At 45.0% G+C, this 24,415-nt stretch overlaps 1 protein-coding gene across 2 annotated transcripts in view; it reads right to left on the bottom strand.

Moving 5' to 3' along the window:
* OSBPL10 (oxysterol binding protein like 10) overlaps positions 1-24,415 on the bottom strand; it is a 749,675-nt gene that overhangs the window by 555,563 nt on the left and 169,697 nt on the right. For both annotated transcript variants that reach the window (XM_075315242.1, XM_075315243.1), the window contains exon 2: positions 14,757-14,932. In XM_075315242.1, the coding sequence (XP_075171357.1) occupies positions 14,757-14,932 (176 nt within the window). The remainder of the gene's footprint in view (positions 1-14,756; positions 14,933-24,415) is intronic.

The following is a 24,415-nucleotide window of genomic DNA, read 5'->3' as shown; positions in this document are numbered from 1 at the left end:
AAGCAAAGCTTCGAATGGGAATGGTCTGACCACATCCAGATCGCTAAATAGTCAGGCGATCACCTGAACAGCATAAGGATAGTAAGCACACCCCATTCCCTAATTGGGCAGCTAGGTTATCCATTAACAATACCGACAACGCAGCACACAATTGCCAACTATTGGGGGCTGAGCTGTCACTCAGGAAGCGATGGATGACAGTCACACTGTCAGGACACGCGTCATCTGAAAAGAAGTGGGAAGGTGTCAAATTGTGATCTCACTGGACATGCACCGATTGTAGAGCAAGCACACATCTATACTCAGGGTTAGCACATGTAATGGACCCTAAGTCAGTCACTATCGAACCCCCTGAGAAAATGGACATGCAAAACCTTCATTATACATAATGAATAATGAGTATATTCGGATTACATGCTAGCACATTGGTCTTGGTTCAAGGATTGCATGCAGAGTTGTAGTAAATGAGTTATGGCAGGAGCCTTACCATGCACTAGCATTTTGAAATAATTTGCATTTTATTACATGAAATAAGTATTTGATACAATAAAATAAAACAGAACTTAATATTTGCTACAGAAACCTTTGTTTTCAATTACAGAGGTCAGGTAATTCTTAACCAAAGTTTGCACAAACTGCAGCAGGGATTTTGGCCCACTCTTCCATACAGATCTTCTCCAGATCTTTCAGATTTCGGGGCTGTTGCTGGGCAACATTTAGTTTCAGCTCCCTCCAAAGATTTTCTATGGAGAGTGGCTAGGCCACTCCAGGACCTTGAAATGCTTCTTACGGGGCAACCACTCCTTAGTTGCCCTGGCTGAGTGTTTTGGGTCATGGTCATGCCGGAAGAGCCAGACACGACCCATCTTCAATCTTAATGAGGAAAAGAGGTGGTTGGCCAAAATCTCAATATAGGACCCCATCCATTCTCCCTTCAATTTGATGCAGTCGTCCAGTTCCCTTGGCAGAAAAGCATCCCCAAAGTATGATGTTTCCACCCCCATGCTTCATGGTTGGGACCATGTTCTTGGGGTTGTACTCATCCTTTCCTTCAAAGACGGTTAGTGGAATTCGTAACGCTTACCAATGCTGTAGAGTGAATCACAGGGGAAACTTGGGCTTACCTTTAGCGGGAGGGGCTTGACAACGCACAAACCGCGAGCCAGACGCCAGGTGCAGTGTCCAGGACTGTGGCAACTGACCCCCAGGGCAAGAATGTACACAGAGACAAACTGGAAGAGTCTCTAGTGCAGCAAGGACCATCAGGAAGTCTGAGGCAGAAGGCATGGCCACGGAGGACAGACAGTCACTAATATAGCTGGGACCTCCAGGGTAGCAGAGGCAGATGGCACCGCCTGGTGGATGGACACAGTCACTAGTATATCTGGGACCACAGATTGTTGAGGCAAAAGGCATAGCCAGGGTGGACAGACAATGGGATACTGACTGGATTGAAAGGCACAGCAAACATGGGGACCTGACAACTAGCTGGCCAGGGAACGAACCACTAACTAATCACATTGATTAGGCCTCTCCCCTAGTAAGAGACTGCTTTAAGTACCCAGTGCCTCTCAGTGATTGGCCAAGATGCATTTCCTGGAAATGACGTGCTGGCCCTAGGAGCACTCCCAGAGGGCCTATGCAGTGTGCACAGGTCCCAGGAGAGAGAAGCAGAAAACACTCACGTGGAGGACCTCCGGTAAGCTATGCAGCGTGGTGCGGACTGACCACCGCAGTTAGTGGGCGTTCCTGAAGGGAGGAGGATGAGCTTCTACTTTAGTCTCGTCTGACCAAGACCTTCTCCCATGCCTCCTCTGGATCATCTAGATGGGCACTGGCAAACTTCACATGGGCCTGGACATGTGCTGGCATGAGCTAGGGGACCTTGCAAGCCATACAGGATTTTAATCCATGACGGCGTAGTGTGTTACTATCTGTAATCTTTGAGACTGTGGTCTCAGCTCTTTTCAGGTCATTCACCAGGTCTTTCCGTGTAGTTCTGAGACAATTCCTGATCTCTCTCAGAATTATCCTTACCCCACAAGGCAAGATCTTGCATGGAGCCCCAGACCTAGTAAGATTGATAGTCATCTTCTGTTCCTTCCATTTTCTAATAATTGTACCGACAGTTATTGCCTTCTCACCAAGCTGCTTGCCTATTGTCCTGTAGCCCATCAATGCCCTGTACAGGTCTACAATTTTGTCCCTGTTGTCCTTAGACGGCTCTTTGGTCTTGGCCATGGTGGAGAGGCTGGAGTGTGATTGATTGTGCGGACAGGAATCTTTTATACAGGGAAAAAGTTCAAACATATGCAATTAATACAGATAATGAGTGACGAGTAGAAGGGCTCCTTAAAGAGAAAGAAAAAAAACCCCTAAAAACAGGCCTGTGAAAGCCAGAATTCTTGCTGGTTGGTGCGGTATACTTTTTTTTGTTAGAGGATATAAGGGATGAAATAAAATATATATATATATATATATATATATATATATATATATATATATATATATATATATATATATATATATATATATATATATATATATATATATATATATATATATATATATATATATATATATATTACACATATATACACACCAGGCCTGCACTGACCAGAGGGCAATTCTGGCAAATGCCCAAATGCCAGATGGGCCGGTTCCTGTAGTGGGCCAGTGCCTGTAGTTGGCCACTGTATCTGCAGTCACCGCCGCGCTCCTCAGCAGTGTGTGCTTGCCTGGCACACTAGCTGCAGCAGGATCAGGAGGCAGCGTGCTGTGCCGGCCCTGCTGTGTGACAGTGTGCCGGTAACCGCAGCTTCCTCCTCCCTATTCAAATGTATTTACATCTTTCAGACGTAAATTCATTTGAACAGTGTGCCGGGACTGGGCTCCGCCCCCGACGTGCAGCAACGTGATGAGATCAGCACATTGCTGACGTCATCACAGTGCTGCGGGCACCACAGTGGATGCATCAGGCAGCAGTAAGCGCTCCAAGGAGAAGCCGAAGAGACAGGTTTAATTAATGGGGATGAGTGGAGAGGGGCTGAAGACAGATAACGGGGAACATTTGTGAAGGAACACAGCTTTGTGACAGGCAGAGGGGGAGGCAGGAGTGTGTCGTGATGGGGTAGTGTAATTTGTGTGTGATGGGGGTGCATTGTATTATGTCTGTGGAGGGGGTAATGGAGGGTGCATTGTATTGTGTGGGGGGAGGTGCAATGGGGGGTGCATTGTAGTGTGTGTGTGGGGGGGGAGGGGTAATGGAGGGTGCATTGTATTGTGTGTGGGGCGAGGGTTAATGGGGGGGTTCATTGTATCGTGTGTGTGTGTGTGTGTGTGTGTGTGTGTAGGTGTAATGGGGGTGCATTGTGTGTGTGTGTGTGTGTTTGGGGGTAACGGGGGTGTATGTGTGTGTGCATGTGTGTGTGTAGGGGTAATGGGGGTGCATTGTATTGTGTGTGTGTGTGTGTGTGTGTGTAGGGGTAACGGGGGTGTATGTGTGTGTGCATGTGTGTGTGTGGGGAGGTAATGGAGGGTGCATTGTATTTTGTGTGTAGGGATAATGGGGGTGCATTGTATTGTGTGTAGGGGAGGGGTAATGGGGTGCATTGTATTTTGTGTGTGTGTGTAGGGGTAATAGGGGAGCATTGCATTGTGTGTGGGGGGGAGGGGTAATTGAGGGTGCATTGTATTTTGTGTATGTAGGGGGTAATGGAGGGTGCATTGTAGTGTGTGTGTGTGTGTGTGTGTGTGTATGTGTATGTATGTATAGGGGTAATGGGGGTGCATTGTATTGTGTGTGGGGGGGGAAGGGGTAATGGAGGCTGCATTGTGTGTATAGGGGTAATGGGGGTGCATTGTATTTGTGTGTGTGTGTGTGGGGGGGGGGGTTACAAAAGAGCAGTTTGGGGGGAATATATAAATAATAATAATAATAATAAAAAAGGGGCAATAAGGGGGGATATTGTGGAGAGAGGCAGTGTGGGGGTATATTATAAAGAAAGCAGTGTGGAGGGGACATTATGGAGAGAAGCTGTATATGGGGACATTATGGAAAGAGGCAGCATGAGAGTAAATTAAGGAGAGAGGCAGTGTGGGAGGATATTTTGTGAAGGAAGCACAGCAATTATTTATTTAGGGGCACAGCATGGGAGATATTTATATTTATGGGGCAGTATAATGATACTTTTATTTTTAAAGGTGCTGTGTGGGGAAGTGCTGCTGAAGAATAAAAGAGGGGGATCTTCAGAGACGACAGTGGGCACAAAAACCTCATCATGGCATCTGTACAGCGTGGAGACAAAAGGGATGGGAATGACTCAGAAGATATCACCTATAAAGGTACCTGGATTTAAATGATTATTTGTGATAAGGCCTACGTCTAAGGCTACTTTCACACTTACACTGTATGGCATCCGTCACAATGAGTTGTGTGACGCATGTGACGGATGCATTGTAAATAGTGTGATCTAAAGGCAACGGATTCCTGTGAAATAACGCGTTGCGTTAAGCCGAGAGATAGAGAGAGTCCCCATCATCACTGCACACACCGGCACTACCGTCCCCATCATCATCACAGCACACCCCGGCATAACCGCCCCCATCATCAAAACTGCACACACCGGCACTACCGCTCCCCATCATCACGGCACACACCCCGGCACTACCGCACCCATCATCACCGCACACACCGACACTACCGCACCCATCATCACTGCACACACACCGGCACTACCGCAGCCATCATCTCCACACACACCCCGGCACTACCGCACACATCATCACAGCACACATACAGGCACTACCGCACCCATTATCACCGCACACATCCCGGCACTACCGCAGCCATCATCACCGCACACACCTCGGCACTACCGCAGCCATCATCTCCGCACACACCCCGGCACTACCGCCCCCCATCATCATCACTGCACACCCCGGCATAACCTCCCCCATCATCAAAATTGCACACACCAGCACTACCGCCCCCATCATCATCACTGCACACCCCGGCACTACCGCCACCATCATCACCGCACACACCGGCACTACCGCACACACCCCGGCACTACCGCACCCATCATCCCTGCACACACCCCGTCACTGCCGCACCCATCATCACCGCACACACAGACACTACCGCACCCATCATCTCCGCACACACTACCTCAGTGATGTCCCCACTGACAGCGCGACTCACTTCAGTTGCTGCCTGGGGCTGACAGAGCAGCGGTGTTCTGCGGCCACTCCAGTCAGCTTCATGTAGCAGAGCTGAAAGCGTCGTGGGACCTCGTTTGGATTACGTCGGACCTGGAGGGGTATTTGAGAATTAATAAAGTGGTGAAAGAGGGTGTTTTTTTGCCTTTTATTTTAAATAGAGAGTCTTTTTTCGGGTGTGTTTATTTCACTTACAGGTTAATCATTGGGGGTGTCTCAGACGCTTGCCATGATTAACCTAGGACTTAATGGCAGCTATGGGCTGCCATTAACTCCTTAATACCTCGATTGCCACTGCACCAGGGCTATTCGGGATGAGCTGGGTAGAATCCCAGGACTGTCAGATCTAATGGATGTGGCAATTCCGGGTGGCTGCTGGCTGATCTTTTTAGGCTGGGGGCTCCCCATAACATGGGGCTCCCCATCCTGAGAATACCAGCCTTCAGCAGTGTGGCTTTAGCTTGGCTGGTATTAAAATTGGGGGGGACCACACGCCTTTTTTTAAATTATTTACTTATTGTACTGCACGATATAGACCCGCCTACCGGCGGCTGTGATTGGTTGCAGTGAGACAGCTGTCACTCAGCATGGGGGCGGGTCTGACTGTTACCAATCATAAGCGCTGGTGAGCAGGGGAAAGCAGGGAATACGAGATGGAATAATGAGCGGCCGGCATTTTCAAAAGAGGAGAAGCTGCCAGAGCAGTGTGACAGCCGTGCAGCGCCGCGCCAGTGATTGGTGAGTATGAGAGAGGGGGTGAGAGAGAGACCGACCGACAGAGAGAGATAGAGAGACCAGGAGTAATTTTAAATGATTTAGATCATTCTACTGGACATGCTCAGCATGCTCAGTAGAATGTGACGGAAACCGTGAGCGGATTCCGCCGCTTAGTGCATAGCGGCGGAATCCGCCACCATAGACAATTATTAGACACCTTGGTGCGTTGTTTTAACGGACACCAAAAGCGCTACATGCAGCGTTCCATCCGCCCGGCGCTGTGTCAAAATAATGACTCAGCGTCGGCCAGCGGTTGCAACGCAGATACTTGCATCACAGTGCGTCGCCAATACAAATCTATGGAGAATAGCGCAGTCCGTTAACGGACTGCGCTATTTTCCATAGCGGCGGATTCCGCTGAACGCAGTGTGAAAACAGCCTCATCAGTACTGTGATTCCTGTATGGTCCGCAGTCTGATAACAACAACTCCCAGCATCTGCTTACCATTGTTAAGGACAAGCTGGGATCTTCTGAGCCTTCCCATTGATCTGCATTGTAAAATACAGAACGCTTTCCAAATGGAAAACACCAGAAGAATGGAGCGGTCGCTTCTTTTAATCACTTGGTGGTTTTAGAAACCTGAAATGGGTAAAAGAATCAAAATCCTGAATCTGTGCACAGCGAGTAGATGCAGATGGTCATTCGAGGATTTTTCATAGTAGTTTCCATGGTGGAATCTTCCCCCAAAAGTGTCATTGCACATTCCCTAAGTGGTATGTGTCCAAAGTTATCACTAGTGAAAACAACAGCTTCCCTGATCACCTATCTGTAGAATAGGTCATCAATATTAGTTCAGGGGGATGTGATTTTGTTTCCCTGCCCATCAGCTGTGTGACCGCAGCAATATATAGAGAGCAGCATCGTCTTCATTATCTGCGAGACCCAGCTCTGTAGGGAAAATATCGGCTTCACCAGGTCCTGCTACTAAGAGCAATAAATAGGATTGAGCTGTAATACTGGATGCAGCTGTGACTATGTTATATGGTCGTGTTACACAATCTACAAGTGCACAAAGATATTATACATTCACCATGCAAAATGTGGGCCTGTGTACCCCCAAATGCCAGGGCTGAATTTTAGTCCCAGTCCGGCCCTGATACACACACACACACACACACACACACAGGGGGTTGGACAAAATAATGGAAACACCTGGAAACATCAACAAAAGTTACTTTAATATGGTATAGGTCCACCTTTTGCGGCGATTAAAGCCTCAATTCTCCAAGGCATGGATTCATAAAAGGTGTGAATTGTTTCCAAAGGAATTTTAGCCCATTCTGCAGTTAAAACACCCTCCAGTTCTTTGAGCGGAAATCAACGTATACCTTGAATATCTAAAATCGACCATAAATGCTCAATAATGTTGAGGTCTCGGGATTGTGGGGGCCAGATGAGATGCTCAACTTCATTAGAATGTTCCTTGTGCCATGCTTTAACGATTCTAGCTGTATGAATCGGTGCATTATCATCCTGAAAGATGACGTTCCCCTCCGGGACCACTGCTTCAACCATGGGATGCACTTAGTCGCTCAAAATGCCTAAATAATCTCAGCTGTTAATTCTTCCATGAAGGGATATTATTGGCCCAGCGGATCTCAACGAAATAGCACCCTAGACCACCACAGAACCTCCGCCATGTTTTATGGTTGGGGAGAAGGCTGTCTGGATGGAATGCTTCTTTCGGCTGTCTCCAAACGTACACTCACCTGGAGGTCGGAAATAGGGTAAACGATGATTCGTCTGAGAATATCACGTTTCCACTGCTCGAGGGACCAATTCTTGAGGTTTCTACACCACTCTAAACGCTTGGACACATTTGTCATTGAGAGCAGCGGTTTTCTAATTGCAGCTCTTCCGTGGAATCCAGATTTGTGCAGCTCCTGACGAACAGTTTTCGTGGAAACTGGGTTCTGTAAATGTTCCTTGAGCTCAGCAGTGATTTTCGGAGCCGTGGTCTTGCGATGCGCTCTTACAATTCTCTTTAGAGTCCGACGGTCTCTCTCAGTCAACTTAGACTTTCGATTGGACCTATGCTTTGCTGGGGACGTTTTTCCTTCTCTTTCAAACGCAGTCATTACTTTGGAGACAGTACCTCTTGACACGCCAAGCATTCGGGCACTTTCTGTTACACTAGTACCTGCAAAATGAGCACCAACAATTTGGCCTCTTTGAAAATCCGAGAGGTCTGCCATTGGTATCAGTTTCTCATCAATGTTCTTACAATTCTGCAAAACAAACAGTTAATTTACATACACATCACATAACACAAATAACCAACTACAAAACACTAACACATGTCACGGTTTACATGTTAACATGTTCGAAGATTATGATGCCAAAACGTTAGGTGTTTCCATTATTTTGTCCAACCCATATTTATATATTTATATATTTTATATATATATATATATATATATATATATATATATATATATATATATATATATATTATATATTATATATATACACATACACAGTACAGACCAAAAGCTTGGACACGCCTTCTAATTCAAAGAGTTTTCTTTATTTTCATGACTCTGAAAATTGTAGATTCACATTGAAAGCATCAAAACTATGAATTAAAACATGTGGAATGAAATACTTAAAAAAGTGTGAAACAACTGAAAATATGTCTTATATTCTAGGTTCTTCAAAGTAGCCACCTTTTTGCTTTGATTACTGCTTTGCACACTCTTGGCATTCTCTTGATGAGCTTCAAGAGGTAGTAACCGGAAATGGTCTATCAACAGTCTTGAAGGAGTTCCTAGAAATGCTTAGCACTTGTTGGCCCTTTTGCCTTAACTCTACGGGTCCAGCTCACCCCAAACCATCTTGATTGGGTTCAGGTCTGGTGACTGTGGAGGCCAGGTCATCTGGCGTAGCATCCCATCACTCTCTTTCTTAGTCAAATAGCCCTTACACAACCTAGAGGTGTGTTTGGGGTCATTGTCCTGTTGAAAAATAAATGATGGTTCAACTAAACGCGAACCGGATGGAATAGCATGCCGCTGCAAGATGCTGTGGTAGCCATGCTGGTTCAGTATGCCTTCAATTTTGAATAAATCCCCAACAGTGTCACCAGCAAAGCACCCCCACACCATCACACCTCCTCCTCCATGCTTCACGGTGGGAACCAGGCATGTAGAGTCCACCCATTAACCTTTTCTGCGTCGCACAAAAACACGGTGGTTGGATCCAAAGATCTCAAATTTGGACTCATCAGACCAAAGCACAGATTTCCACTGGTCTAATGTCCATTCCTTGTGTTCTTTAGCCCAAACAAGTCTCTTATGCTTGTTACCTGTCCTTAGCAGTGGTTTCCTAGCAGCTATTTTACCATGAAGGCCTGCTGCACAAAGTCTCCTCTTAACAGTTGTTCTAGAGATGTGTCTGCTGCTAGAACTCTGTGTGGCATTGAGCTGGTCTTTAATCTGAGCTGCTGTTAACCTGCAATTTCTGAGGCTAGTGAGTTGAATAAACTTATCCTCTGCAGCAGAGGTGACTCTTGGTTTTCCTTTCCTGGGGCGGTCCTCATGTGAGCCAGTTTCTTTGTAGTGTTTGATGGTTTTTGCCACTGCACTTGGGGACACTTTCAAAGGGGACACTTTTTCGCAATTTTTTGGACTGACTGACCTTCATTTTTTAAAGTAATGATAGCCACTCGTTTTTCTTTACTTAGCTGCTTTTTTCTTGCCATAATACAAATTCTAACAGTCTATTCAGTAGGACTATCAGCTGTGTATCCACCAGACTTCTGCACAACACAACTGATGGTCCCAACCCCATTTGTAAGGCAAGAAATCTCACTTATTAAACCTGACAGGGCACACTTGTGAAGCGAGAATCATTTCCGGTAACTACCTCCTGAAGCTCATTAAGAGAATGCCAAGAGTGTGCAAAGCAGTAATCAAAGCAAAAGGTGGCTACTTTGAAGAACCTAGAATATAAGACATATTTTCAGTTGTTTCACACTTTTTCGTTAAGTATTTCATTCCACATGTGTTAATTCATAGTTTTGATGCCTTCAATGTGAATCTACAATTTTCAGTCATGAAAATAAAGAAAACTCTTTGAATGAGAAGGTGTGTCCAAACTTTTGGTATGTACTGTATATATATATTATATATATATACATATATAATATATATATATATATATATATATATATATATATATATATATATATATATATATATATATATATTTATTTATTATACACACACACACAGATTTACTTTTTCATCCCTTATGTCCTCTGAAAAAAAAAATGCACATACTGTATATTATCCCTTTATATATGTATATATAGCATTGAGAACAGCTAAATAAAATACATATATAGAACATGTATAATTTTACATTTCTTTGCTTTGATATAATAAAATATAAGATTTTTACGCAAAGCATAAGAATTTTCTTGTAAAAAAGAGAACTTTTACTTTGGCTCCTTAATAACTTTCCATCACTCACTGTGACAGTGGGATCTCTTCCAGAAGTTAATGGAGACGAAAGAGAAGGAATACAGCTCTTTCTACCATGAACACATGACAGCCCAGACTGTGCCAGGCAAAATTACACCTCACCAGGGAGCCATAAAGATACATTGGGTTGCATATATATACCTAAAAGTGGTGGCATCCAGTAAGTGGAGAGAAAACAATATCTCTCATGATACAGCAGAGAGAAAAAAAAGCCCGAAAATAAAAAGAGGCCAGTATCCAGAGCAGCAAAATAAACCTTTCTAAATATATAAGAACAGAAATTTATAATAACCAGAAAGAATACGGTTTCCAATTAGTGTGCAATCATTGGAAATCAAATCTTGTAATCCATACTGTCTATTTCGTATTGCATTAGTCTTGATAATTGCTCCTACTCCAAAAAGGATATAGCTATCCTTAAGTTAATTTGCAACCCATTTAAGATCCTTGAAGCATGACCAGGAATATCAGTCAAACCCATAGCAAATCAGTTGTCCCCCTCCAAAAGGAATAAAACGGTCTCTCTAGAGTCACCTATAGGTTGCCATCCTAAAAGTCAGTCAATGTTCGACCCATTAAAAGGGTTTTGCAGGTATATTATTTCCTTGCTAGGGTATATGTCCCTCATAGCCCCCCATCCTAAAATTAGCCCCCTTAATCTGGATATGGCCCCCTTATATTGAATATAGCCCCCTTGTGCTGGCACACGTCCCCCAGTGATGCCACATGTCCGCCATTGATGGCACACGTCCCCTACAGCTGGCACAGGTCTCCTATAGATTGCACAGGTCTCCTACCGCTGGCACAGGTCTCCTATGGATGGCACACATACTCCTGTGCTGCCCATGGCCCCCTATAGATGGCACACATCCCCCTGTGTTTGATATGGCCCCATGCTGCTGCCCATAGTAAAATAAAGACGCTTTACTTACCATCTCCAGCGCTGTCCTCCCTCGTATCTCCTTCCATGCTGCTGAGCTCCTGCACTTCCTGGTTCTCGGTGCCGGTCATGTGATCGGCACAGCAGAGTGACACCTCTGCATGCCTGATCACAATGGCAGCAGGGAGACACCGGGAGATCAGCGCTGGAGGCGGTAAGTAAAGAGTTTTTTATTTTACTATGGGCAGCAGCATGGGGGCCATATCTAACACAGGGGGGGCATGTGCCATCAAAGGGGGGCGCAGGCACATATAATATGCACGGCTCCCCCAGCCCATCACTGCAGTGCGGCTTCAGCACCACGGTGATTAACAGCGGCAGTGCATATTATATGAGCGGGAGCAGATCTCTCGCTGCCTCCACAAGCCTGCCTCAGCCTCCAGTACCGCTCCAGAGCTGCCCCCACCTCCCCTGGGCCCTGCAGTGTATAATCTGTATATTCAGATTATAAGACGCACCCTCTACTTTCCCCCAAAATTTGGGGGAACAACAGTGCGTCTTATAAAGCGAAAAATACAGTAAGTTAAAAGTTTGGTTCGGTACCTAGACTTAACCTGAACCTGACCCTGCACCCCATAGACCCTAGAAATTTAGTGCTGTTAGATTGATGTACTAAGGGCTAAGGGGCTGCAAAATGGGGTTAAGAGCAGGACAATTGTTCTACAAACAAATGTGGATAGAGAATAAATTAGAAAAAAAACAAAAAAAAAAAAATATAGGTTCCCCCTATTTTTTTTTCCAACTTTATATTTTATTGGAGATTTTTCCTTTTTTACTACAATAGAATAAACAAAAACAGCCAAATGGCATCAAATATTACACTGCCCGGCGGAACAACACATTAGGTAATACAAAATTGTTGTCAAAATGAAGCATTAAGCAAGAGAGTCAAAAGGGTCCAGTCGCTGGGAGATGCGTCATGGTCCATTAAGGGGAAAGGCAAAGAAGGTCTATGAACCAACAAGGCGAGATGCTGCCACAAAGCTGTCCCAATAATGCCAGATTTGAAGGAAACCATCCATATAGTGTCGTGTAGGGTAGCAGTAAGCAGTTCCATCTGGTGAATGTGCTTAATGCGGCATATAAGTACTCTCTAGAAGGTCGGGCAACTTTCTTCCAGTATAAGGAAATAGTGCATCTCCTTACAGCCGCAAAGTGCCTTAAGTTTTGCTTTAATTTTACTTAAGTACGGTGGGAATACATTTAGCAAATAAGTGACTGGGACTATAGGGATGCTCTTGGTCAGGACCTCTTCTACCAATGACGCTACACTTCTCCAATAACCCACTATATCTGGGTAGGACCAAAAGACATGAAACAGGAAAAGCCCCCCCACATCTCCAGTACATATACGGAACAGAGGGGTTATATTTGTGAAGGAGTTCTGGTGTATGGTACCATGTCATCAGTAGTTTAATTTGGTTCTCTGTATACAACGTATTAATGGAGGTCCTAAAAGCCCTAAACCAAACCACCCTCCAAAACCTGGTCAGGGAGATCTCACCCAATCCATTTCTCCCATCTTCGCATATACTGATGCACTGGTGTGTCTGGACAGCCACTATTAGTCAGCACCACATATATGTTCAATATCAGTCCCTTGGTGGAGGCATTGCCCGCACATAAATATTCAAATTGGGATGGGTTAGAGATCTGTCCAGACCCCATGGTTGCTAAGAAGTAATGGGCTATTTACTGATATGAGAAAAAGAAGTTAGAGGGGACCTTAAATTTGTGGCGGAGGTCAGCAAAGGCTCTCATCTTCCTCATTAGGGGATCTACCAGGTCTCGAAAGCAGAAGAGACCCAACGCTGCCCATTGCCCTATTGACTCAAACCCCATAGACTCCAAGAGATGGGGGGTGAAGAGGAACGGTGTTAGAAGGGAGGACAAGGGAGACAGCTGGAATTTGATTCTGCATCTACACTACAACTCCCTCGTGAAGGCCATTGGACCCAGCAAAGCCTTTGAGAGGGGAGTCCCAGGGCCTCCCCCAAATAAGCGTAATTGGGTGATATGGGGTCAGCCATAGTTTCTCTATGTTGGTCCACTTGTTCTAGGCAGGGAGGGTTGACCAAGAGGGCAAATGGCGAAGGTGTGTTGTGTAGTAGTATAAGATAAGGTCTGGACAGGAAAGGCCGCCTCGGGACGTCTGTGCGCATAGGAGCGCATAGGACCAAGTCAAGGATACATTGGCATGCTGGATGAGGGAGCGATGGGGAACGGGGATAGCATAGCAGTGGTGAGGCAGGGAGTAGGTAAGGCTCATATTTATATAGAGCAAACCTTACAGGAAAAAATTAAATCTGGAAAACACTATTAAAACACCACTCGAGGAACGGTTTCCAGCGCTGGAGTGGTGCTTCTAATCTGAAGTCCCTGACCATTGCGTTATACTTACCAGCTGGAATCTTCACCATTTATTGGTGTCACTACGGTCCCATGGCGCCATCTTCTGACTGCAGGAAGTCAGAATTTACATCCCGGCCTCTCAATGCAAGTCTATGAGAGGCAGAATGAGGCACTCATAGACTTGCATTGAAAAGCCTGGAGAGATCTGGCAGGTAAACTGCCTGACACAGATGGGAGCAGCGGCGGCGATAGAAGGTGAAGATGGCGGTGGGTAAATACAAAACTAAAGGCCCTGTCACACAAAGAGATAAATCTTTGGCAGATCTGTGGTTGCAGTGAAATCATGGACATATTGTTCCATTTGTACACAGCCACAAACCTGGCACTGATTGTCCACAATTTCACTGCAACCACAGATCTGCCGCAGATTTATCTCTGTGTGTGACAGGGCCTTTAGTGCAGAGAACTAAAGATTAGAGACATAACTCCAGCTGTAAAATAAAATTAAAAAGCCTGGAGTGATTCTTTAAAACGGTACTTCAAAAATAAAATTTGGCGAAAACAGAGCAGAGTAACAGTAGATCTATCCATTGTGATCAGCCAAATGTGCTCATGTGAGTAATTAATACCTGTTTAATTACATTTGAATAAGTGGATCTTGAGTATACATGATATATGAGGAAGTCTTTGCCTCCAACCTGTATGTACCTTCCATGACTTACAAGGAGCAATGACATTATTCTACTGAGATACAATAAATCATATCTGAGACCACTGGTGTGATCACAGTGCCCTGGAAAGTCACATAATGCATGTGAAATAAGATAGATGATGTCTCGTATATTTTGTATTTTATTCAGTGCAATGGCTTGTGCTAAGAGTTTCGTTATATAGCCTATTCCTTATTCATTTATACAGCTGAATAGCTCCTTAGAGAATTTGAATATAACATTTTACAGTATGGCGTATTTCAATGCCTTACCTCTGAGTTTATATACTTCTCCACTGGCAGAAGATAGAACTATCATGTAGGGGGCCTCATCGCTCGTTGAAATCACAGACCCAGCAAGAGACAAAAATCCTCGAGGCTTTTGAGTTTTGCTTGCCTCAGTGACAAAATATTGCAGAATTCCAGAGTCAAAGTCCAATATAAAGTATCTGTAATGTCAGAAGATGAGAAAGAATATATTGTAAATGAGACAATGAAATCTCAAAGATATTCCACTCCACACTGAAAATTTGACTGAACATTGCAAAATACATTGCATCCTAATCATAACTGGTGTCCTCCCCATAAATGTCAACAAAAAAGGTGTATCAGAGCGCAGTAACAATTGCGGTAGACAGAGTCCTTGAGGGAGGGAGTCCACCGATGCAAGCACCTATTTCTGCTGTCTGCGCGACAGAAGACACACATTCAATTGAACTGCATTTCGGCACAGAGACCCTCCGGGTCCCTCAGCCTTGGTACATGCCGATGGCACATCAACGAGCCAGTCACAGAAGCACAGCAGTGATATCATGTGTCCACCATGACAGGTATGCCAATGTCAGCCCCTGTGCCGGCTACAAAAAGAGAATGTCTCCAGTTATGGGAGCAGGGGAAGGGGAGAAGAATGTTTATATATATACCAGGCAGTGGCCTAAGATGGCGGAAATATATACCAGGAAGGGGAACAGGATGAGGATTTTTATATTATATATATATATATATATACACCGTGTATATATATATATATATATATATATATATATATATATATATATATATATATATATATATATATATATATATATACATACATACATATATATATATATACATACATACATACATACATACATACACACACATACACACACATACACACACACATATACATACCAGGATGAAAGATCTATATCCGGAAGGTGTACAAGATGAAGGACAAATATGCAGGATGGGGGACATATATACCAGGAAGGGGCTCAGGATGAGGATATACATACATGGAAGGGGGCCAGAGTGGGAGATATTTATACCTGCAAGGGGCCCACGGTGGGGGACATTACTACACAATAGGATTTAGAATGCTACAAGGACACAAACCTCTGACCAAAATGCAGGGGGCAAAGTTTGAATTTGAATCTTGCACCAGGGACCATCAGACTGTAGTTACGCCACTGGTGGTAGAAGTGCTGATGAGAGCATTGGGTATGTTGTCTATATATTTGTCAAATTGGACTGGAACTGGAGGGGTTGTACCACAAACAAAAATACAAAATATAACAAAAACGTAAGTGATAAGAGTCTAAGTGATGGAGTAAGATCACCGATACCTCCGTTGGCAATGTGAACAGGTTCCTGAGTCTCAGTTGGAAAAGCCATGCATGAGCACAGCTATCACCATCAGTCCAAGTGTACAAAGATTGTCTATCAGTCCTATAACACTTGAATGTAGAAAAGAAAAAAAAACACTCATGCACTTGTGGATAGGTGATATGTTATAATTAGGAAACAATTCCTTTAAAAGGTAATAATCCACCACTAACTGATATTGATCAGATGTGTCACAAACTGTGTGATATACATACACACTTGCATTTTTATCGCGTTTTTGATGCATTTTTTTCCGCAGGTTGGTCCCTGCGTTTTTTTACCATTATCTATGGCAAAAAGCGCAGTTAGCTGCAGAAAAGAAGTGACATGCTTGTGGAGACACGGGGCTCAGTGGGTGCTCTCGTCCACTAAAACCCGCCGCCTTTAGAAAGACAGCATGGCTCAGGCTCATCCCAACTGAACGCCGGCCTCCTTAACCGTGGGCGTAACACTACTCAGACAACACAGGGTGAGGGAACCACAATAATTAGACTTTATTGGATCCCCAAACAATTAACGGCACATAACACATAACCAGCAAAACACAAATGTAACAGGCAACAGAGTCTCACCCTTCCGCTGGCTCACCAGGGATTTAGAATGTCTATGCCTCAGAGGTTCCAGGGCTATTTACTCCAGTCCAGCAGCATCCCGCTTTTGGTGGGCACCCACCGAGAAAGGAATAATGCCAGAGTTAGGAAGCTGGCTGAGGTCTGCAAAGTCTGTAACAGGTGACTGAACTGTCCCAACCTGAGTGTCCTCCTTAGGTAGTCCTGTATGATGATACAATCCTGGCAGCCGGAGTCGAAATCCCTAGGCTGTGGATATGGTCTCCAACTGAGACCGGAGTCCCTAGATTGAAGCCATAAGATTTCCTGATCCTCTAGTCAGCTCCGAAGAGCTTAGACTGGATCCATCAGCATCCATCAACCTTCATCAACCCTGGTGGCTTAAGAAGTCCTTTTATAGCCCATAACCTTCCCTTAGGATACACTGCATCCTCATCGATTGGTTGGACAAGATTGCTTCTCCCATTGGATGAATTTCAAGCTAAATGGATAATGTTCATTTAAATGATGTGCATAGAAAGACTCAGTATATCTAAATGGAGTCGGCAAGTCACCGACTAGACAATGGCTACTAAGGTAATTACATTATCAATACACAACTACAATACAATGATTACTGGAAAAGTCTGGAGAGCAATAGCTAAGCAAACATGACTTAGCACACATAAGAACAATAGTCTGGCTGAATGTTAAGAAACTCTAAAGGTCCAGTCACACTAAGCAACTTACCAACGATCCCAACAACGATAGGGATCGCTGGTAAGTTGCTTGGAGGTTGCTGGTGAGATGTCACACTGCGACGCTCCAGCGATCCCACCAGCAACCTGACCTGGCAGGGATCGCTGGTGCGTCGCTATAAGAGTTGCTGGTGAGCTCACCAGCAACCAGTGACCAGCCCCCAGCGCCGCGTGGAAGATGCTGCGCTTGGTAACCTAAGGTAAATATCGGGTAACCAACCCGATATTTACCTTGGTTACCAGCACACGGAGCTACACGTGCAGAGAGCAGGGAGCAGCGCACATTGAGCGCTGGCTCCCTGCTCTCCTAGTTACAGCACACATCAGGTTAATTACCCGATGTGTGCTGCAGACTACATGTGCACAGAGCAGGGAGCAGCGCACACTGCTTAGCGCTGGCTCCCTGCTCTCCTGAGCTACAGCACACATCGGTTAATTAACCCGATGTGTCCTGCAGTACATGTGCACAGAGCAGGAGCAGGCACTGACAGTGAGAGCGGCGGAGGCTGGTAACGAAGGTAAATATCGGGTAACCAAGGACAGGGCTTCTTGGTTACCCGAATGTTTACTGTGGTTACCAGTGTCCGCAGAAGCCAGCTCCTGCTGCCTGCACATTTAGTTGTTGGCTGTCTCGCTGTCACACACAGCGATCTGTGCTTCACAGCGGGACAGCAACAACTAAAAAATGGCCCAGGACATTCAGCAACAACCAACGACCTCACAGCAGGGGCCAGGTTGTTGCTGGATGCCACACACAGCGACATCACTAGCAACATCGCTGCTACGTCACAAAAGTTGTTCGTTAGCAGCGATGTTGCTAGCGATCTTGCTTAGTGTGACGGGCCTTACCCATGAGAGTCCATGTCGGTCACAGATGCTCATTCTTTTTCTCAAGAAATTCTGCAGAAAGAATGTTCTTGAGAAAAAAAACGCAGTGTGCGCACAGCTACTTTTTTCCCCATAGCTTTTGCTGGGAATGTCTGCAGAAAGGTTACAACCATTTTCTCAAGAAATTTCTGCAGCATGGGTAAAAATGCAGTGTGCGCAGGGCCTTATACAAGCTGTACACTGACTACTTTTCATTGTATCAAGTGTTTAATCTCTGTGTTGTCCATTAAGAGACAGATTTACAAAATGTGAGGGGGTGTATTTCGGCTAATTCATCATTGCAATGCTTTTTAAAAAGTCGTCAAATTTTGTTGCAAATGTACTGCAATCTCCCTTACTATGATTTTATATGATCCAGATATTTAGATGCAATATTTGCTTGAACGTGTAACTTTATGCACTAATAAGCGTCAAAAACAGCTAACGAGAAATTTTAACTTTTGTGCAACATTACTGAAACATGCCCACTATGTGAAGAATTTGGCGACAAAAAAAGTCAACATATCTCTTGTATTTAAAAAAAAAAAAAAAAAAATCAAAAATGTAAATTATGAATCGGCCTCATTGTGTACTATATAAATTTAGGCCTTGATTTATCAGTTTTCACCAAAAACAAACGGTCACAAAATTTCGATTCAATTCTTTGTACAAAAATTTTAGGATTTTTGTCATTTTTACTTTAGTTCTGGCCGCCCTCTGACAAAGATTTGGAAAGTGGTCAGAGTTTAGCCTGAAGGAGGAGTGACTTAGAGCAGGCAACAAATTCATTATAATTTGGGCTGGTGTAGAGGACCGTAATTTTACTCCGAGTGTGATCTAGTAAAACATTGGATTTCACTTGGACTAATATTTTTCGATAAGTCAGCGCACATGTCTGATTGGTCTCTGAGATAAAAGGATCGATTTGCCTCCATCAATTAGATCGCACTCTGCAATGCAGGTCTATGGGTCCGTGAAAAAAATTGGACCAGAATCGAATGACAGTTGAATGTGACCTGATTTTCAAGGACTTACAGAATGGAGAAGATGGAGAAATGATATTTTTTAATAATAATAATAATAATAATAATAATCATTTATATAGCGCTGTTAATTCCACAGCGCTTTTACATACAATGGTAACACGGTTTCCATTGGGGCTCACAATCTAGGTTCCCTATCAGTATGTTTTTGGAGTGTAGGAAGAAACCGGAGTACCCGGAGGAAACCCACGCAAACACAGGGAGAACATACAAACTCCTTGCAGATTGTGTCCTTGGTGGGATTTGAACCCAGGACCCCAGCGCTGCAAGACTACAGTGCTAACCACTGAGCCACCGTGCTGCCTGTATACTGCCCATAATACATTAAATATAGATCCAGAAACATGTAATATACAATTATTTAGTAACATCAGAACTGTAAGAACTTCTGCTACAAAAAACAAATAGAAGTATTTAGTAAAAAAAAATAAAAAAAAAAAAATGATGATGCTAAAAATAAACTCAAACTGAACACTAGTTTAACAAATACCATACATACTATACAAAAATTAAAAATTATGCCACAACAAAAAACAAAAAAACAAGCTAATAAAAAAAAATACATATAGATGACTGTGAAATACAAAAGAAAAACTAGAAAGAATAACTGTGCTCTTTAGCAAGTTGGACTGGTCCTCAAGGCGTTAAGCTTTAAGTAACGAAATACTGTATCTCAAGCGTTCACATATCTTGGCAATTTCTATACCATTGTCTTTTACCTGGGTTTCTATTATTTGTGCAACATGTTGGTTCTAAGAAAAGCAAATCCATCATATCTGTGTCCTTTTTATTTTTACTTCTGACAAACCATTAATACTTTACAATGCGTCTCCGAAGCTGCCTGAGATATGTCGAGATGTTCTCACACAAAAGGCCTTTTTTCTTGTAGTTTAGATTCGGAATAATTGTAAAAATGGTCTTGACAAGGCTTTTGCCTTCACACTCTGGCACAATTGCTGAATGAAAGCCTATCATGAGCATTACCTTGTCATGGTTAGTTGAACAAGCAAAGCAAATGTACCTTCACAATATCGATTGTACCATCAGGAGAGAAAGGCAGGCAATCACCAAGGAGAGGCCTGGTTGTAATGTTAATTCTGGGTCTATGCAGGTAATCAGACACGTATTCAAGAAGAACAAAAAACGAAAATGGAGGGATGAAAGCCTCTTACAGAATCAATGGGATCGTTTCATATTGTTACATTCCAGTGCTCTCGTGAACCGGTAAAGATGAAACTTGAAATATCAGAGAGCAGCTATCACTCCGGCTCTCGTGGGGAAAGTCAATATTTCCAGACTTTACTAATGTAAAATGTAAATACAAGTCAATCCTTCATTTTCAATAAGTTTTACCGATCAGATGTTACAGCCGTAACTCGAGTTCATTAACTTTCCACCATTGAGTGACAGCTGTAGTCTTCAAGATTGTACACAACTCAATGTATTAATTTGGACTGCAGCTGTCACTCAATAGTTAAAATCTACCATTAGTAATCATGGGCGAGTGTGTTCGGTACTTGATGGATCACCGGTGTGTTCAGATGTGTCCTCAATGAAATAGCAAAGACAAAGAACAGGGTTGCTTCACTGCATGATATGTGCAGGCACCCCAGAAACAACCATATGAAGTCTCTGAATGGCTCTCCTGGGGGATAAAACAACAGGGGCATGCTTAAATGCTATGTCGGCTGACTAGCCAAGGGAAGTAACACCCTTGCGACTAGCTCCCTCGCTCATTAGCATATCATAAAAGGATCTTTAGACATAATTTTTCTAAGGATCCCTTTTTCTACCCTACTAGATGCTGGGACGGTAAGGCAGGAATTAGCAATATACTCTCAGAACCGTCAGTGGTACTGGGTGCATACAGGACCTGACCGGTTCCCTTTAAGAAACAGAACACCAGCGCCTTATGTTAGTCATTGGCTCTCTGAGGATATGTTCACACTAAGTACCGTATTTTTCGGACTATAAGATGCACCTGACCATAAGACGCACCCTGGTTTTAGAGGAGGAAAATAGGAAAATAAAATTTTAACCAAAAAATATGGTCATGACACACTGTTATGGGGCGAGGATCTGCTGCTGACACTGTTATGGGGGTAATGTCCCCAAATTCTCTACTAAGGTACCCCATTCCGATAAGGATCCTCCTGCCTTGTATATTGATCCTGCTCATATACCCCCCCATCCTGCTAATAATATACCTCCCATCCATCCTGCTAATAATATACCTTCCATCCATCCTGCTCATGATATACCTTCCATCCATCCTGCTCATGATATGCCCCCATCCATCCTGCTCATGAAATGCCCCCATCCATCCTGCTCATGATATACCTTCCATCCATCCTGCTCATGATATGCCATCCATCCTGCTCATGAAATGCCCCCATCCATCCTGCTCATGATATACCTTCCATCCATCCTGCTCATGATATGCCCCCATCCATCCTGCTCATGAAATACCCCCATACATCCTGCTCATGATATGCCCCCATCCATCCTGCTCATGATATGCCCCATCCATCCTGCTCATGAAATGCCCCCATCCATCCTGCTCATGAAATGCCCCCATCCATCCTGCTCATGATATGCCCCCATCCATCCTGCTCATGAAATGCCCCCATCCATCCTGCTCATGAAATGCCCCCATCCATCCTGCTCATGATATGCCCCCATCCTGGTAAATGGCGTGTATCCTGTGGCACAGGAAAAAAAAAAATAAACGTTTATACTTACCCTTCCTCACTCCCTGAAGCACCGATCTCTGTCTCAGCTGCAGCGCCGCTGTGTGGAGCCGTCACCATGTGTCGAGCCGTCACCGTTGTCTGCAGCATCGCATCTTCCTGTCTGTGCCGGCGGTCAGCTGATCTGGACACTAGCGGCGCGCACCGCGATAATGTCATCGCTGTGCGCGCCGCTAGTATCCACCAGCTAGTGTCCAGATCAGCTGACCGCCGGCACAGACAGGAAGACGCGATGCTGCAGGGGGGCGGCTCCACACACTGTGACGGGTGAGTACACTGATTCACTGCACCCCGCGCTGATAATGATGCACGGGGGCAGTGAATACAGCCGCACATGATCACTCCAGGCTGTAGTTGCCAGGGGTGATCACGGCCGGCTGCTAATTATGCACACCCCCCCCTTCCCGCCCATCACCCCGCCCACCTGTCAGCGCTGGTTTCGCTGAGAGATGATGGGCGGGAGGATGGGCGTGCATATGTAATGAGCGGGCCCACGTGGTCACGGCAGGCTGCTACAGCCTGCTCGTGCCGCCGATGACCCGCTCCACCGCGGCACCCTCATTCCCCGCACCCGCAACCTTATAGTCAGACCATAAGACGCACCCCCCACTTTCCCCCAACATTTGGGGGGAAAAAAGTGCGTCTTATGGTCCGAAAAATACGGTATTTTTCTGGTGGTTTTTATGTTGGAAGACGAATCATTACTTTTCTCTAAGTTTAGGCCCCGATTCATCCATCCTTATGCCAAAAATCTAGTGCAAAATGCTTTGATAAGTCGTAGCATTGTTTTCACACCAGTATTCGTTAAACTGGGTAGAGCTGGAGGGGGACAGATGTGGCAATCCCCTCTCTTCTAATTCATGAGGAGCTGTGACATACCTTTGACTATACATTTTTCTCCAGTCTTTGACTAGAGTAAAATTGGTAGCGAGTCACACACCACTTTTATGATCTGCCTCTTAATATAATCACCTCTGACTCGAATACGAACCCTCATCAAGTTTGGCGTGAAGAACGCCTATCATCATGAATCGAGGCCTTAAGCATCTTTTCGCTGCTTTTTTTATTTAACATTCTGATTGACATCTATTGAAAAGTATTAAAGGGAATCGGCCACCAGGTTTTTGCCATCTAATCTGAGAGCAGCATAACGTAAGGGCCGTGGGGAGAGAGAATCTACTACCCACGGAATCAACGCAATGCAGGGCGGCAAGACCCTAGGGAAGATCATACTTCACGTTGGTTTTCAAGAATCTGCCTGGACGAGGAAAGTTTCAAGCTTCCCTGACCTCACAGCACCCGACAGCACAGTGCTAGAGAGGATCCAGGGTCTTGCATCAAGCCGGACTCCATATCGGAACCTGCATATAGGGACAAGAGTACATCTCGTGAAAACCCGGGTCCCCATGTAGCTTTAAGCCAGGGGATCTACAGACAGGTGTTACAAGGAGGAAATCCTCTGAACACCCAAACCTGACTGATCTCTAACGGGTTCGACGGAGCCCTTCATAGCAAGTGACTGGTATTATCCGGGTGAGCGGCAGATCACTAAAAGTGAGTAAACAACCTGTAACTGCAGCTATAGACTGACTCTTTATGACCGGTACTGCCTCTCCGAGCCGCCATTACTACTCCCCTCATCATCCTCCCCGGGGCCCGCTCCACCTGTGGGGAGCGATATCATCTACAGCTGCTACCACCATCTGCCCCGGAAGACAGCGACAGCCCATTCACTGGCTGCATACCACAGGTGGCGTCACGACATTCCCCTCACTACTACCTGTATCACCCCGCGGGCTCGGCTGCGACCGCCGACCCGCTCGGATCCTTGCTCGTACTGCGGGTGGTGGCCCGAGCCTCTCATGGACCCGGGGTTCATGTCACTCTGCAAGGGAGTTGGCGCTACACGCGGGGACTTGGGTGAGGAGTTCCACGGCCGGGGCCGCGGTGGTTTGGTTTGGGATGTAGGTTTGTGACGCCACCCACGGGTTGTGGTGATTGTAGACTCCCGGGAGCGGTGTAATGGCGCAGCTAGGTGTTGACCCCTCCGTGTGTAGGGGGTGTTGGTCCTGGGGCCCGGTTAGCGAAGGCCGGGGTGCAGGGTGAAGTGTTGCGTTGCGGTGCGGTGCCTGATGGCACTGTTGTACTCACTTGTAATGGAATCCAGCTCACCCACGTCTGACCTCACCGCACCTCAGACACGGATCCGGCCCTGCCCCGGCTGCAGCAATGAGAAATGAAGGATAGCGATCCAGCTGAGTGACCAGGTGATTTATTCAGTGCAATACAGACATGGCATGGTCGTGGTTAACGCGT

The sequence above is a fragment of the Anomaloglossus baeobatrachus genome, chromosome 6 (genome assembly GCF_048569485.1).
Source record: "Anomaloglossus baeobatrachus isolate aAnoBae1 chromosome 6, aAnoBae1.hap1, whole genome shotgun sequence".
NCBI lineage: Eukaryota > Metazoa > Chordata > Amphibia > Anura > Aromobatidae > Anomaloglossus > Anomaloglossus baeobatrachus.
This window is presented reverse-complemented; position numbering and strand designations above follow the sequence as displayed.